General features: G+C 29.9%; 1 protein-coding gene across 1 annotated transcript; it reads right to left on the reverse strand.

Annotated features, from left to right (window-relative positions):
• Window positions 1-1,415: 1,415 nt before the first annotated feature.
• LOC112510527 (probable WRKY transcription factor 51) lies at window positions 1,416-5,517 on the reverse strand. The gene is made up of 3 exons (XM_025115977.1): window positions 5,132-5,517; window positions 4,813-4,950; window positions 1,416-1,734 (listed from the first exon to the last, which is right to left on the reverse strand). The coding sequence occupies exons 1-3, from the start codon at window positions 5,488-5,490 to the stop codon at window positions 1,560-1,562; spliced, it is 672 nt and encodes a 223-aa protein (XP_024971745.1). The 5' UTR covers window positions 5,491-5,517; the 3' UTR covers window positions 1,416-1,559.
• Between the last annotated feature and the right edge of the window lie 9,587 nt (window positions 5,518-15,104).

The raw sequence follows: 15,104 nt of genomic DNA on the forward strand, positions 1-15,104 counted from the left end.
AAGGCTTGAGGCTTGACCACGCTGCCACACCACGCCTCACGCCTTTTTAAACCATGTGCATAGCTGACCGGATATGTTGTGAGTCTTATTAAGTTGCTAACAAACAGGCTCTAAGTCACATACAGTGAATCTTAGAGTTTTAGAGAAAAGGGGAAGAGTCGAGGGGATTTATGGGATTAATGGGGAATCCACTCTTCATGATGGTGTGTCCACTGAATTAGATGGCGGTTTTGTGTAATACCCATAATTCAAAAAGCATGTAAAGTGGAAGCGGTAGAATCTTGAAACATGAAGTTCAATCAATGGTTAATGTAAGAAGTGTTATGCAAAGTATTCAAAAAACGAGAGAATTGAACATAAAAGTAAAAGATAGCCGAGGCCCGTGTTTGACACGGTTTCCCTAAAACAGATTCGCCCCCATGGAGAGCTCGGTTGTGGAAGGAAATGATATAGAGTTTCCCCGATTAAATCATGCAAGAATGAAAACTATTTAAATCGAATGGAAATTTGAAATTCAAAATAAATTTGACAAAACTAATTTTGAGAAGTTCAATGGTTTAAGCATATTTCAGTCCAGTTTTGCATCTCCTATGCGTGCACGTGGCGAGAGTATTTCCTCTTAAAAGTCTTGTTCATATCGACCATGAAATCACTTGTAAACCCATGAGTTTCACTTTTCCACCAATGTGGGACAAACCCACTTCCATTTCTCACATTCCAACATTTATCCTTTACCCGCTACTTTGACAATCAATTTCTCATTCATGTCAGCTCCGTTTTGTACATCCAATGTTGAATCGAAGCTTTCACTAAGGAGTACGTGAAAACATAAATATCTATCTAACCCAATGATGAGTTCAAGTATATTTTTGGGTCTAAATCGGATATAAAACCCAATATTCTCCAAGAGGAAGAATTAAAGGTCATGGTTAAAATTGGAAAATGACTATAGGCTCAAAAAGTGTGGGTCAACGAAGTCAGAAACTGAAATCATTTGACAACAATTTAAAGAGGGAATTAAAGATCGATTACACTACTAAATAAAGGGGTTTCATCGACCGCTTTTTTCATCGAAAATTCGTTTGGATTTGTGACGCATCAGTGGCGGATCACATCTTTTAATTGATAATTTTTTTTTTTGTATTGATGCTAATTCAATTCGTTAATTATATAGTTTCAGTGACACCAGAGTGATCCGTCGGATCACCAAGATCAACCGAGAGCTGCTTGACGTCCCATGGATCAGTTGGGAAAAAAATCCCAAAGGACGTGAGACGCCGAATGTGGGAGGAAATATTGAAAAACATTAAACATCACTATTTAATTTTCACAATTACTAGCTATCGAGAAACATATAATTTCCCATTAAGAAAATATACGACTCCAATTACAACACTAATAAGATAACGTTATATGGTATAGTGTTAACAAGTTCAAATTCTATTCTAAGTTTACAAATAGTTTGAATTCGCTACCAACCCAAACCATCGTAAAGAACTTATGAGAACAAATTCAAACCCACTATCTCATACGATTACAATTTGTCGTAGATGATTGCGTCATGACAATTGCAATGTCCATACTTCGGTAGGACGTGTATTGCAGGGGATCAAAGACGGAATTTCGTGGTTATGCATCCCGATATAGGTTGCTATCAAATAGCTTGAATCGTCTTTATCCCGCTCAACTCTTTTCTTGACTTCACATCCCGTTGACGAACATTTGTAGTAGTTCCTGTTTATTCTTCGGTAAGTTTCGATACAAAAAAACTAAGCTAATTATATGTTTAATTCATATGAAATTTGAATAATATGATCCATACAAGAAGGCATTCAAAGATATTTAACTTGTCTGCACTTAAACATTCTAAAACAGAAATCCAAAATGAGAACAATAAACAAATGAGCATAAATTCGAGCATAACTCTTTTTTTTTATTAACCTGAATAACCAACCTGCTATGCGAGTTGACTAATCCCAGGACGACCACTTGCTTTGCAGATAGCCCGGAGTCACTGCATTTGAACCTCCGTGGCCACAAGGGAATTTCTATTCGAGCAAACTCATATGTTAACGTGCAGGGTTTTGGATTTTGAGAATGAAATACACGTGTTAACTCGTGTTCTATATGTAATATGTTAACTCGTGTTCTATATGTAATATGTTAACTCGTAGCACTAACATATATAATATATATGTAAACCTTGTATTGTTTGTGTGTATTTGACGCAGCAGGAAGTTGGCGTAGGATCGACAAACGTTTAAACCTAATTAAAAGCGAGCTTACAGACGTAAAACTCAAATATATATCGAAGAACTTTCTAAGAGATTTGATTATTAGTACTGAAAAGCATGAAAACTAAGGTTAGGCTAGGGTCCTTTAGGACTAAGAAGACTAATTGCAATAGGAAACTAATATGGAAAATAAGGAAACTAACTACAACAAAATCGGGTTTATAGGACACTCCCAATTTCTAAGCGTCCTAATAGACCTCTTTATAAGACTTAGTTTATAGAACCAAAAAAATAAAGCGTCCTATCTAAAGGCGTTGTAATAAGTTTATATGACATTTTTTTGATGTCGTAATAAGTTTTTTAGGACACTTTTAATATAAAGCTTCCCATTAGCAACTTTATAGGACATTATTTGAAAAACTGTCATATAAAAACAAATGTCCTATAAAAAATTGAGTTTATAGAACACTTTCTCAAAAGTGTCCTATAAAGTTGTTAATTCGACGCTTTGTATTAAAAATGTCCTGAAAAACTTGTTAAGACGCCCAAAAGCGTCATATAAGCTTATTACAACACCTTTATATTTTGGTTCTATAAATTAAGTCCTATAAAGCGGTCTATTGGGACGCTTAGAAATTGGGGATGTCCTATAAATCCAATTTTGTTGTAGTGATTTATCAAAAATAATTAGGAACCTAATGGAAAAGACTTATTTGGCCTTCTGTTTCGTTTGTCGATCATCTCTTCAAACTCAGTGGCTAGTCCCTCAATATCATTATCGCTACTATACTATACTTTCAGTTAACAATTCCGTTAATTAACTTTGAACCAACATCGATCGGTAAGAAAACTAAACAAGAATTTTAAATTATTCACGATAAAACCACATTAGACTTGATCATTATAAAATGGATTTTTCTATATTCTTGTATAGCCCTTTGTTGTTAGTTGATTTTTTTATTAACCTAGATATCCAATCCGCTATGTGAGCCGACTAATTCCAAGACGACCACCTGCTTTGCAGATAGCCCGAAGTCACCGCATTTGAACCTCCGTGGCTACAAGAGAATTTTTATTCCTCTTTGAATTTGAAGATGTTTTGTTGTTAGTTGTTAGTAATTATATCATTTTATTTGATTGATTTTGAACACAATCAGATATATATATATATATATATATATATATATATATATATATATCAAATTTAGAAATAACCAATGGCCTAAAACTTCAACTTCGGATTGAAAATGAAACCTTGCATGCGAACAAATTCAATTGCCCCAAACGTACGATACTAACTTTTCTTTTAGTGATGTTTTTTTTTATTAACCTGGATATCCAATCCCTCTATGCGAGCCGACTAATCCCAGGACGACCACCTGCTTTGCAGATAGCCCGAAGTCACCGCATTTGAACATCCGTGACCATAAGGGGATTTTTATTTACTGATGTACGAAATAGTCCCTCTCTTATGGTTGTTTTTGTGTGCTATGTATCTTATGATGTTAAATGCAAGTAAGGTATATGCTGTATGCATCAAGGCCCCAATCCCCATCCCAGAACAGAACTAACACAGAGAAATCATGAACTAATAATAACAACACAACATATTTAATCAAATACTAAAAGGGTGACAAAGAGCCTCATGAACATTTAAGATCTTGTTATATATCAAGTTTAGATATCGATCAAATATGAACGTATAGGAACTGAATCACTTTCGTCTTCACCTTGGGTGCGAATTACACGTAGCTAGGTCGTGTTTCACGTCATCTATTTTGACGGTTTTACTATTTCTACCTTGTGATAATCGCGATACATGCATCAAGTGAATGTGGTCATATTACAAGGTTGAAAAACCTATATCCACCCCTAAGAAGCAATTTGAATGACTATGTTAAGAGTTAATTCATCTATCACAACACCAGACAGATAAACGGATCGACTTGAATGATGGTGTATCAAGAGCTAATTTACCTATCGGAATAATAACAAACCTAACTTGAATGATTGTGCATATAGTGAGAGACGAAATTGGCTAACGATACACGGTCATAACTGTTACAAGGAGCTTGTACAGACCAATGACCATCGTTGAGCAACAAACTGGTTTGATCCTTATATACCCTGACGATAAAACTAGGCTAGGTTGTTCTACCATGATTAATTCTTGAAGGATTTGATAAGATAACACATCAATCGTGTCGATATAATAAAGAAACAACTGTTTAAGACGTAATTGCAGCTAGCTAGAATATAACTTTGAACACTTCATGTAACAGATGAGGGTTTCTCTCCCATTGATATGCTATCTATTTCAATTATGCCAACTTCCCTACCCAGATGGAACAGCATGCCCAAAATCCTTCCAAACCATTATTAGACCACCAATTGAGGACCAAAATTTCGACACATAATATGAAAAATAACCGAGCTCTCGTTTAAAATCTGGTTTTCATTTGAGATTAAACTCTAATTTTCTCTGAATTCACATAAGTGCAGAAAGGAAGAGAAAGGGGTTCATATTGGTATAAACATAAAGTCCCTTATGATGATTTGGATGAATATGGTTAATTACCTTAGATTAGGACTACTTTTAACCTTCTTCTTGCCATACTTCCTCCATCTATAGCCATCATCCAACACCTCGAGCGCTGTTTTTACACGAAAAGAAATCTTCGTTTCATCAGGCACCCTCTCTCGATTGAACTCATCTCTACATTTTGCAACAAAAAGGCGATTAAAATAAGATCTGATATAGCATGTTCAATCTAAATCAAACAAACATCCTATATATATACATATATATATATATATATATATCACCTTACTTTGTGATGTATATATAGTTAACAAGCGAAAAAACGAACTGTAAAACACACACCCAACTAACATGCCTGTGAAAACTATCTGGTTGTGGCATGCAAGTATCATCAATAGAAATGTGAGAGCTTTCAGCAGTATTGTTGGCAGTGGTTAAATCAAGCAAGACCGAGCTTTGCTCCTTCATACTAACATATGCTGGGAAACTCGAAGAACTAGAATCTTGGTAACTTGGTAGATCTATAAACAATGGTGGATTAGGATTAGGATTAGGATTAGGGTTATGGATATAATACAAGGTATGATCAAAATCGAACAAACGATAGATTGGATCATCGTTAAAGCTGGAGAAAGGGAAGTTTAACGAAGAAGATGAAGAAGAATTAAGATCTTGAGATGGAGGAAGACTTGTTGGTGGAAGGGAGGCGTCCATGATCCACCTGAGAAATTGTAGAGGAAGGAGAGCAAGTTATTGGTTGGTCAAGGCGTGCTGCCTTTTTATAAAACTTTTGAGTTCTTGACTTTTAACTACATTCTTCTTGATTGCAACTGGAATAATCTTATTCTAAATGAAAAGGGTGGTGTTTGATTGATTTGAGCTTGACTTTAAAAATTAAAAGCATCAGAAGGTCCCAGGTTCAAATTCAAGTAGGAATAAAAATTCCCTTGTGGCCACAGAGGTTCAAATGCGATGACTCCGGGCTATCTGCAAAACAGGTGGTCGCTCGGGGATTAATCGGCTCGCATAGCGAGTTGGATATCCAGGTTAATCAAAAAGTAATCTTATTCTAACTTTTAAATAACCAAAATTCATAAAAAAATAGAAATAATGCACATTTTTGTTTTCTAGATTGTTTATTTAGATATAATAACAACAAGGACGGATCCGGGCTTGTGATATAATAACAACACGGGATTGTTTATCTAGATTGTTTATTTTTCCCAATTTTTTTTTCTTATGGTCAAATGGTGCCACCATTTAAAAAAATTTCTGGGTCCGTTCCTCATAGCAACAAATGTTTATGTTTGTCGGATGTAATGTTTTTATAATTACAATGATTTAATTAAAATTTAGATAAAGTACAATTGACACAAATATAGATTTTAATCCATTTAGTTTAATTAATGAAAATGTCTATTATTGTCATTAATGTTATTATTCACATTATTATCTAATTGACTTAGTTGACTAAAAATCAAAGATAACAACTCTAAAAGTATTTTTGTAATTTATATAGAAATATGAGTTATATTTGTTATGTTTTATAAATAGTTTTTTTTTTTATAAAATATTTTAATAAAATATTCAATTTAATTATTAATTACTATTTACAAGTTTATTAATTAGTAAAGATTTTTATATGTTTGATAAACTTTATTTTTATTCATATTATATGTAATTGTTACATATAATCATTGATAAATATAAAAGAAATTAAAAGTTCATATTTGGCACCGAAATTGACGATTTTGAAAAGTTTGTTATATGCCTTGACATTCGGGATGGAAACATGGTAGATATTAGGTGGAGTAATGCATCCTGTGTTCCTGACCTCGACCCCTGTTTAATCCTCAGTCCTCATCCGCCCCCCTACTTTTCCCCAATCGGTTTAGGGGGAAGGAATCCCTAAAGGAACCTGTGGGGTACTTGCTTAGTAAAAATCAACGTGTTTTAAAATTAAAATTGTAATGAATCGTCACTACATTAATTATCAATATTGAAAATCAAATATATTTATCATTTAAAAATAAATGTATACATATATACATAAATATCTGTTTATACATGAACTATATATATTAAATAAAATAAAAAGTTTATCAGGGTTGGATTAGAGACGGGCAATGTCATCCCTGACCTCGCGATGATCCACTCTTCGTGTATGAAAATAAATCATCATCCCCTCCCTATTATCCGTCAAACCGAAGAATCTCCACCCTGTTAGAGCCGGATACCCACAGGTAACCGCTCCAACAGGTAAAATGTCCATCTCTACTTAACATGCGGGCCATGCCATAAAATGCTTGCAAATAGGATATGAATTGCAATGATTTTCTACTAAATCTAAATAATTAGAAGAAATAATATTTGTATTTTATTATAATATAAAACAAAAAAATACACCATTTTTTATGAAGCATTATTTATTTTTCATATTCAAATGACAATAGCCAAGATCAATCACATATATTTATTATGATTCTGTTATCGTCATTTGAATTTGAAAAATAGTTGTTAGCTTCTTTTATGATAATGAAAATAGTATATAATCATTTTCTTTTATTGACTTATTATACTTTTTTACTGATTTATTGATAATCGATAGAAAATAGTATATTTTTTTCATTTTATCTTTACTATATTATAAAACATTTAGACTAAAACTCTTAAAAACTATTTTTTATGTATCATATACCACTTATTAATGCATATTACTTAAAATTCAAAATTACAAGTTGAGTATAAGTATAACTTATTAAAAACTCAATGTTTGAATTTGTGTAACTAACTGCAGATAAAGATAATCAATCGCGATAAACATTTAGCTTATTGATGCATATTACTTAAAATTTTAAATTACGAGTAAATTGTGCATAAGTATAACTTATTAAGCTTCATATTGGAATTCGTGTAACTAACTGTAGATAAATATAATCAAATACAGAATAAAATTCTCATTTTAAATATATCTAAAATATAATTAGGACAATTATTGACTTCTAACAGAATGTTCAGTTATTATTTTTATAAAAATTATATTATTAAACCAAAAATAAATTACTTTGTCATTAAACCTAAATTAAATTATAATAAAAAATAAATTAAAGAAATTACACACAAAAAAAAATATGAACTTTTATATATTTTTAAATTTTTTATGATATCATCAAATTTATATTTTATTAAGAAAAACATTATTTTTTGCTCAAAACCACACAAAAAAAATAAGAACTTTTATATATTTTTAATTTTTTTATGATATCATCAAATTTATATTTTATTAAAAAAAACATTATTTCTTGCTCAAAACCACATAAATTTGTATTATAACGTCGACATAGACCATATATACTATATTATAAAATATTTGACAAAAACTCTAAAGAACCATCTTTTATACATGAAGTACTGCTTAATGATGTATATTACTTAGAAATCAAGATTACAAGTAAATTGTGCATAAGTACAACTTATTAAGCTTCATATTGCAATTCGTGTAATAGTTGTAGATAAATATAATCAAATACATTATAAAATTTTCACTTTAAATATATCTAAAGTATAATTAGGATAATTATTGACTTCTAACAGAATGCTTAGTTATTACCTTTATAAAAATTATATTATTAAACCAAAAATAAATTACTTCGTCATTAAACTTAAATTAAATTATAATAAAAAATTGAATTAAAAAAAATTACAAAAAAAGGAGAACTTTTTTTATATATTTTTATTTTTTATGATACCTTCAAATTTATATTTTATTAAGAAAAATATTATTTCTTGCTTAAAACCACATAAATTCGTATTATAACATCGACAGAGACCAAAAAAATAGAATAAAACATTGAAATCGAGATATATCTCGCTGTATTGCACAAATACCTTTCTAGTTTTCTAAAATATCTAAAAAGTTTTAAACTTTTATTAACTAACTAATAACATAGAAAAAAATACGAGATAAAACACCTCATTTTTATTTTTTAGTTTAAAGTCTATTATCTCTTTATTTTAATACAAAATATCTTAAATATAGTTAACATTTTAAATTAAAAAAACCCTAACAAAATACTTTATCATTATTATATTTTAAATCTAAATATGATAAAACTTAAATTAAATAAATTAAACCGAAAAATTAGAATTTTATAATTTTTAGTTTGAAACCCATATTTATATTTACTTTAAGATAAAGTAATAATAAACCAATCTCTAACTTTCTCAAACCGTAAAATAAAATCGATAAAGACAAACAACAAAACGAAATACGGATCATGACATGAAGGTTCGAATTCTAGATTTCAGAATCACACGTTGCATTGCACAAGTATACTTCTAGCTATTCAAAAAAATGTCTAAGAACTTAATCTTTCAATACATAAAAGTTCGTTAGGTTTCCTTGATTATAAAAAAAATGTAGAGATTTATTTGTTTGATTTTAAAAAGTTGCGAGGATAATCATTTAAAATGTGAAAGCTTCTTTTGGAGTTTTTTGAACTTTTCTACCGTAGTCATGATTACAAATAAGATAGTAGTATTGACCTAGATACATGATATCTTTTGTTTTAGTGGCCGTTTACCAAACACTTACCCGGTAAGTGCTTATCAGTAAAATTTAACACTATTATTTATTTGACGGGTAATATTTTAATCCACCAAAACGACATCGTATGCAACAATTCACCCGGTAAGCGCTTACCGTGGTAATTAAGAGTCGTTGCCGTCACTTACCGGGTAAGACTTTTGGTTCTTGTCTCGCTCTTACAAGGTAAGATTCTCGATCATTATCACATTCATTCGGTGAAGTAATATTACTTGGTATAAATAGTTATATCATCTTTAGCTAGGCTATGCATTCACAAATGATGCATTAATTTGAGCCTCATATAAATGTATTGATCTCTTCATGATGTGTTGTGCGACAAAGGTAGGTTATTTTAACTGACAATAAGGTTTGAGTTTTGAGAGTGATCGTCATAAATTGTAAGTTCGAATCTTTTTAAAATCGTTAGAAATTATTTTTACTGTTTTTTAAACCTCATAGAATTAATAAAAATCAACCCAAATACCAGAGTTAAAAGAAAAATTACGAGGTGACTTTCCTTAACACCTTCCTTAAGAGAACATAAGGATTCGTCTTATTGGTGCCACGTGTCAACTGTATTTAGGACTTGACTTTTCGAATTGCCACGACGACCAGAATCTATGTTCTTTTCGTTTCTTTACCGGCAAAGAAGGCAAAAGTCTCTTTCATGTAATTAATTGGAGTGGATCTTAGAAATTGCAATTCATAATTCTTTTTTCATTTAGAAAAACATATTTTTTAATATTGTTTTTAGCAAAATGTAATATTTATTTTATAAGTTTTTTTATTTAAATTTGAGTTTATAGGGTTTTTAAATGATATTTCATGTTTTTAATTATCAAATAAAATTTATTATTACATTATGGAGTAAAATTTCATGGTTTGTTGTTGTGATTTATGATATAATGCATCGTGTTCTTGTTTTAAAATATCTATGGATTATATTCATGTAGTTAAGAAACAAGAAATTAGGAGATGAAAAAGTTTGCAGGTGGGAATGGTTGTCGGAGTAGTTGTGGGCAAATTAGCATAAGATTATAACAAAAATTCTAATTAAATTAATAACAAACTATAAACGCGATAAAAGATGGATTAAAAAGGAATGGAAGATGAATTTGGGTACATAAAATACAGGTAAAGGATAAGGAAAACAATGCTATGGGGTTAATAAATTAATACACCCATCATATCTCTAAACTTGAATTGTTGTTTGTCTCCAAACAAGCAAAATAACAGACTCAATTTACCAATAATCTATAAAAAAAATATTTGAACATGTTCACAAGATAACTAATGTACCATTGTTTTTGATCTTTTTGAGAGAAGTGTTCTTATCCTACTTTAACACATGATATCCAAGCATAAGACTTAAAGAAATGTCATCTATGGACACAAGCAAACAACCCTAAAGTGACTAGCTTAGTCACATAGATTTGAACACATATTAAAGAAAAAAAATATAACCAACAAAAGACTCAATTTGAGTAAATAACAATTGGCTTAATTGAACTAAATGAGAGGGACTCCCTCAGAAAAAGTAATTAAGTTATTACCATGCAAACAACAAAACATCAAATCAACACTTAAGGAAGGTAGAACATTATTCTTTTTCTTCAAAGTATCTTGGAGAATTAAACACATTAAAAGTTACTTGTTGGTCTTGGACTCTCATTGTCAATTATCCCTTCTATACATCTATTAGGGTTCTTCCGGTAGCTAGGAAATGTCTTCCTAAGTTAATGTGAATGTCTTTGTCAACTTCAAAGTCTAGGATGATAAAATCAGCTGGAAAAATAAACTTATCAACCTAAATTAGGACATCCTCAATCTTTCCTTTAAGATAGACTATGCATTTATCAGCTAATTATTGAGGCATGATGGTGGATCTAGCTTCACCTATGCCTAAAGTGTTAAAAATAAATAAAGGCATAAGGTTTATACTAGCACCTAAGTCACATAAGGCTTTTCCTATTTTTTTCCTCCTATTGGACATGGGATTTTAAAGCTTCCACTATCTTTAAGATTAGTAGGGAGCTTACTAAATAACATAGCACTACACCCTTCATTCAGAGCTACAGTTTCATACCCAGACGACTTTTTATTTTTGCCAAAATTCCTCCTCGAATTCACCATCCAGCATTAATTTTTAGAGACTAAATTTTGAAAAACTTTACAAGCCTTCTTTTTGGGAACAATATTTGGTACTTCTACTATTATTACTTGTTAATAAAACGATCGTAGATCAAGATGTATACTTGCACTAAATTATATTTTTGTATTGATTTTTAAGGTTGCATAAACCAAATAACAAGTTTTTGGCACCGCTGACTGAGAATCACACTAAAGTTTTCGTTTTACCACTTTTTGAATAAGAAAAAAATATATTATATGCCCGAATTATCTCATGGTGAATTCTTTCAATTTGATCCTAATATTGAAAAAACTTTCAAACAACAAATAAGAGTACAAATAGCTTTACGAGCTTTAACCTCTCCCAAAATGTCTGAACATGATTACGAATGTGTATTACCAAGATGTTCAGTTATATGTAAATTATGTGTTATATGTTATGTGGAAATGTGAGTTGTTATAAATGTAAGACAATCCACTTTGAATCGAAGATGATGAAAGAAAATTTTCACAAAAAGTATAACATATGTGATGGTTTGAGTTGAAGTAATTGCCTTCTCTTGTTTTTATCATATAAATAAAACATTTAGTGACAAAAGAATTTATAAATATAAAGATAACTCTCAAAATGCTTGATTGTTTGAGTTTGGCTTCAAAGGTTAAAAGTTCCTGGAGGTCTCAGTTTCAAATCCAAGAAGGAACAAAAATCCTCTTGTGGCCACGGATGTTCAAATGCGGTGACTTTGGGCAGCCTGCAAAGCAGGTGGTCGTCCTGAGATTAGTCGGCTCGCATAACGGGATGAATATCCAGATTAATAAAAAAAAAACTATAACATAAATTAAAATAAATATATTTTTAATTTTATATATAATTTTTTTATAATAGAATATGAAAAGTTAGAATATCTAAAAAATTTACATCTAACTCCAACATTTACTCTATTTTAGCAGTTATAACATTAATTATATTAATAAATATTAACATATTTAATAAAATATTATTTCTCTTTTCTACACATTTTACTTCAGTTACTTTAATTGGTTGAATATAATTAAAATATTATTTTCTCTCTCTTCTATAGAGTCTTAGAGATTTTTGCAATCTCTCTCCTATTTTCTTTATTTTAACGTAGATGATATAATAAATATTACAATTTACAACAACAAAAAAAGCTAAAATACTTATTTTCTCCATTTTAACATAGTTGTTAGAAATGCTCTGATAAGACATAAAATGGTGTCCCTCTTCTTAAACCACGTACACTAAAAACAGGAAACTTCTAGGGGCATTAACACAAGTTGTACTCTTAATTAAAATTCTAAATGATATTGTTAAAAGACCACATCAAGACAAGGGACACTTTTAATACGTTGAAAAAATGTGTTAATACTTGTCGATCTTTTTAAAGAACGAAAAAGTTTGAGCGTAATTTTTGGTTCTTATTCAATTATACATCAGACATTGAAAGACAATACCAAATTGTATAAAAGGAAACATGTTTGTTTTGGTTTTATTTGTAAAGAATTTTGTTTGGATTATATATATATATATATATATATATATANTATATATAGAGAGAGAGAGAGAGAGAGAGAGAGAAAGAGAGAGAGAGAGGGGGGGGTTGGTTATTATACAACCCTTGACATTTGTGCAACCAATACAACTCAATCTCAACCGTCCATTTCATTTGATTAATATGTGATTTTATAGAAGTTCTGATTATTTTCTAATATAAAGTATTGATCATAATTAATGAACCATGTTCATCTTTCATAAATATTCAAATCATAATAAATAAACTCTCATCATTTCCATAAATATCTCAATTTATTGGGTTGAATTGGATGTACAAATGCGACGGGTTGTATTTGAAACAATTTCTCTCTCTCTCTCTCTCTCTCTATATATATATAGAGAGAGAGAGAGAGAAAGAGAGATGAGTGATCAAATAAAAATCACTCAATTTGTACAAACCGTGCAAACCACCCTCATCCGTCGATTTCATTGTTTAATCTTATGAAAATTTTTCATGAAATTGTCTAATCTTGTGAAATTGTTTCATATAATACTTTTTTTTGATGAAGTTGTTTCATATTTGGTTATGAAATCATTTCATATAATACTTAATGAAACTGTTTTATGTATTTCTCTAAAATTAAAATAATGAAGATAATAATATTCATGATTAACACCCTCCACAATAAAAATGATTAATCAACCTCTCATAATTACTAAAAAATGAACAAAATAAAAAATTATGATTGGTTTAATGAGGTTTGCACGATTTGTACAAATTGAGTGGTTTGCATTTGATCGCTCCCCTATATATATATATATATATATATATATATAAAATAAAAGGAAATTAAAAAAGCACCAAAAGCAACAAGAAAGAAAGTTCTTTATGCAATGAGCAGACACCAAACGGAGAAAACTGAACAAGGAAAACAAACGGCATCCAAATCAAATAACAAAGAGAAAAAAGGGGATGAAGACAGAAATCATAGAAAAGCTTCAAGCAACAAGTTATCTTTCAGGACCGCAACACCATTCTAGTCACGAAAAATTGAAACCTTTTGCATGAATAAAAGCAATGAAAGAAATGCATTTTGAGTAACATACTTTCAATACTTTCATTTTGGTATCTAAGATATAAAGTTTTAAACATTTAAGTATCCGTGTAACCGGTTGAAGTATTAAACAGTTACCATGCTGATATGTCGAGTGATTTGACTTACCTTTTGAATTTAAAATTCAATAAAATTTTATACTGAGTTGGATACCAAAGCACTCGCCACAAATCATTCTATATTAAGGGTGAACATAGTATGGTATCATATTTTTTTTATATACTATGTATCAACAAATTATAATTACCAAATTTTTTTCGGTTGGTACGGTTTTGTACCAACGTCATAAAAGTTGAAGTTACAAATTTATTTATATTGACATATTTACCAACTAGATTTAGATACACTAAAAAGATCAAACATTCAAATAACATGTGGATATGTGTTGTACAATTTATCTTTACTTATACAAACATTCAAATAACTTTCATATAATACTAGCATTCACTAGTAGTCTAATACAAGCGACCACTTAGGTATACACGAGTTACTAAGATTGTTAGGGTTAGGCGAATTAATTCAATCAAGTTTGTGTATCTTTCCAGATTATAATTTAACAAAATTGAAAATAAAATAATTAAAAATGTAAAAGTCAAAAATATGTTGTATTATTGATTAAACTTTGATTAAAAGGTATTAAAAAAAATAAGTCGATACCGTATGGTATTATTGTGTTATACAACTTCTAATACAACGTATCAACCAAATTTAGATAGTTAGTATGATGCTACCAACCAATTAAATCGTTATCAACAAAATTGGTATCAATAAAATTCAAACGATTAATACGGGAATTGGTTGATTTGTCTACAGAATTGACACCCCGACTCCATATCTCTCTTTCCACTTGTCATTTTCCCTTTTTCTTTTATAACTAGAAAAACAATATATTTATTGTTTTTTGATATTCTTTTTATAGTATGTTTTAATTATTATTTATAATATATATTTTAGAATATGGTAATTTTTATTTAAAACA

This window comes from Cynara cardunculus (genome assembly GCF_001531365.2).
Source record: "Cynara cardunculus var. scolymus isolate 2C chromosome LG 3, CcrdV1, whole genome shotgun sequence".
Classification (NCBI taxonomy): Eukaryota; Viridiplantae; Streptophyta; class Magnoliopsida; order Asterales; family Asteraceae; genus Cynara; species Cynara cardunculus.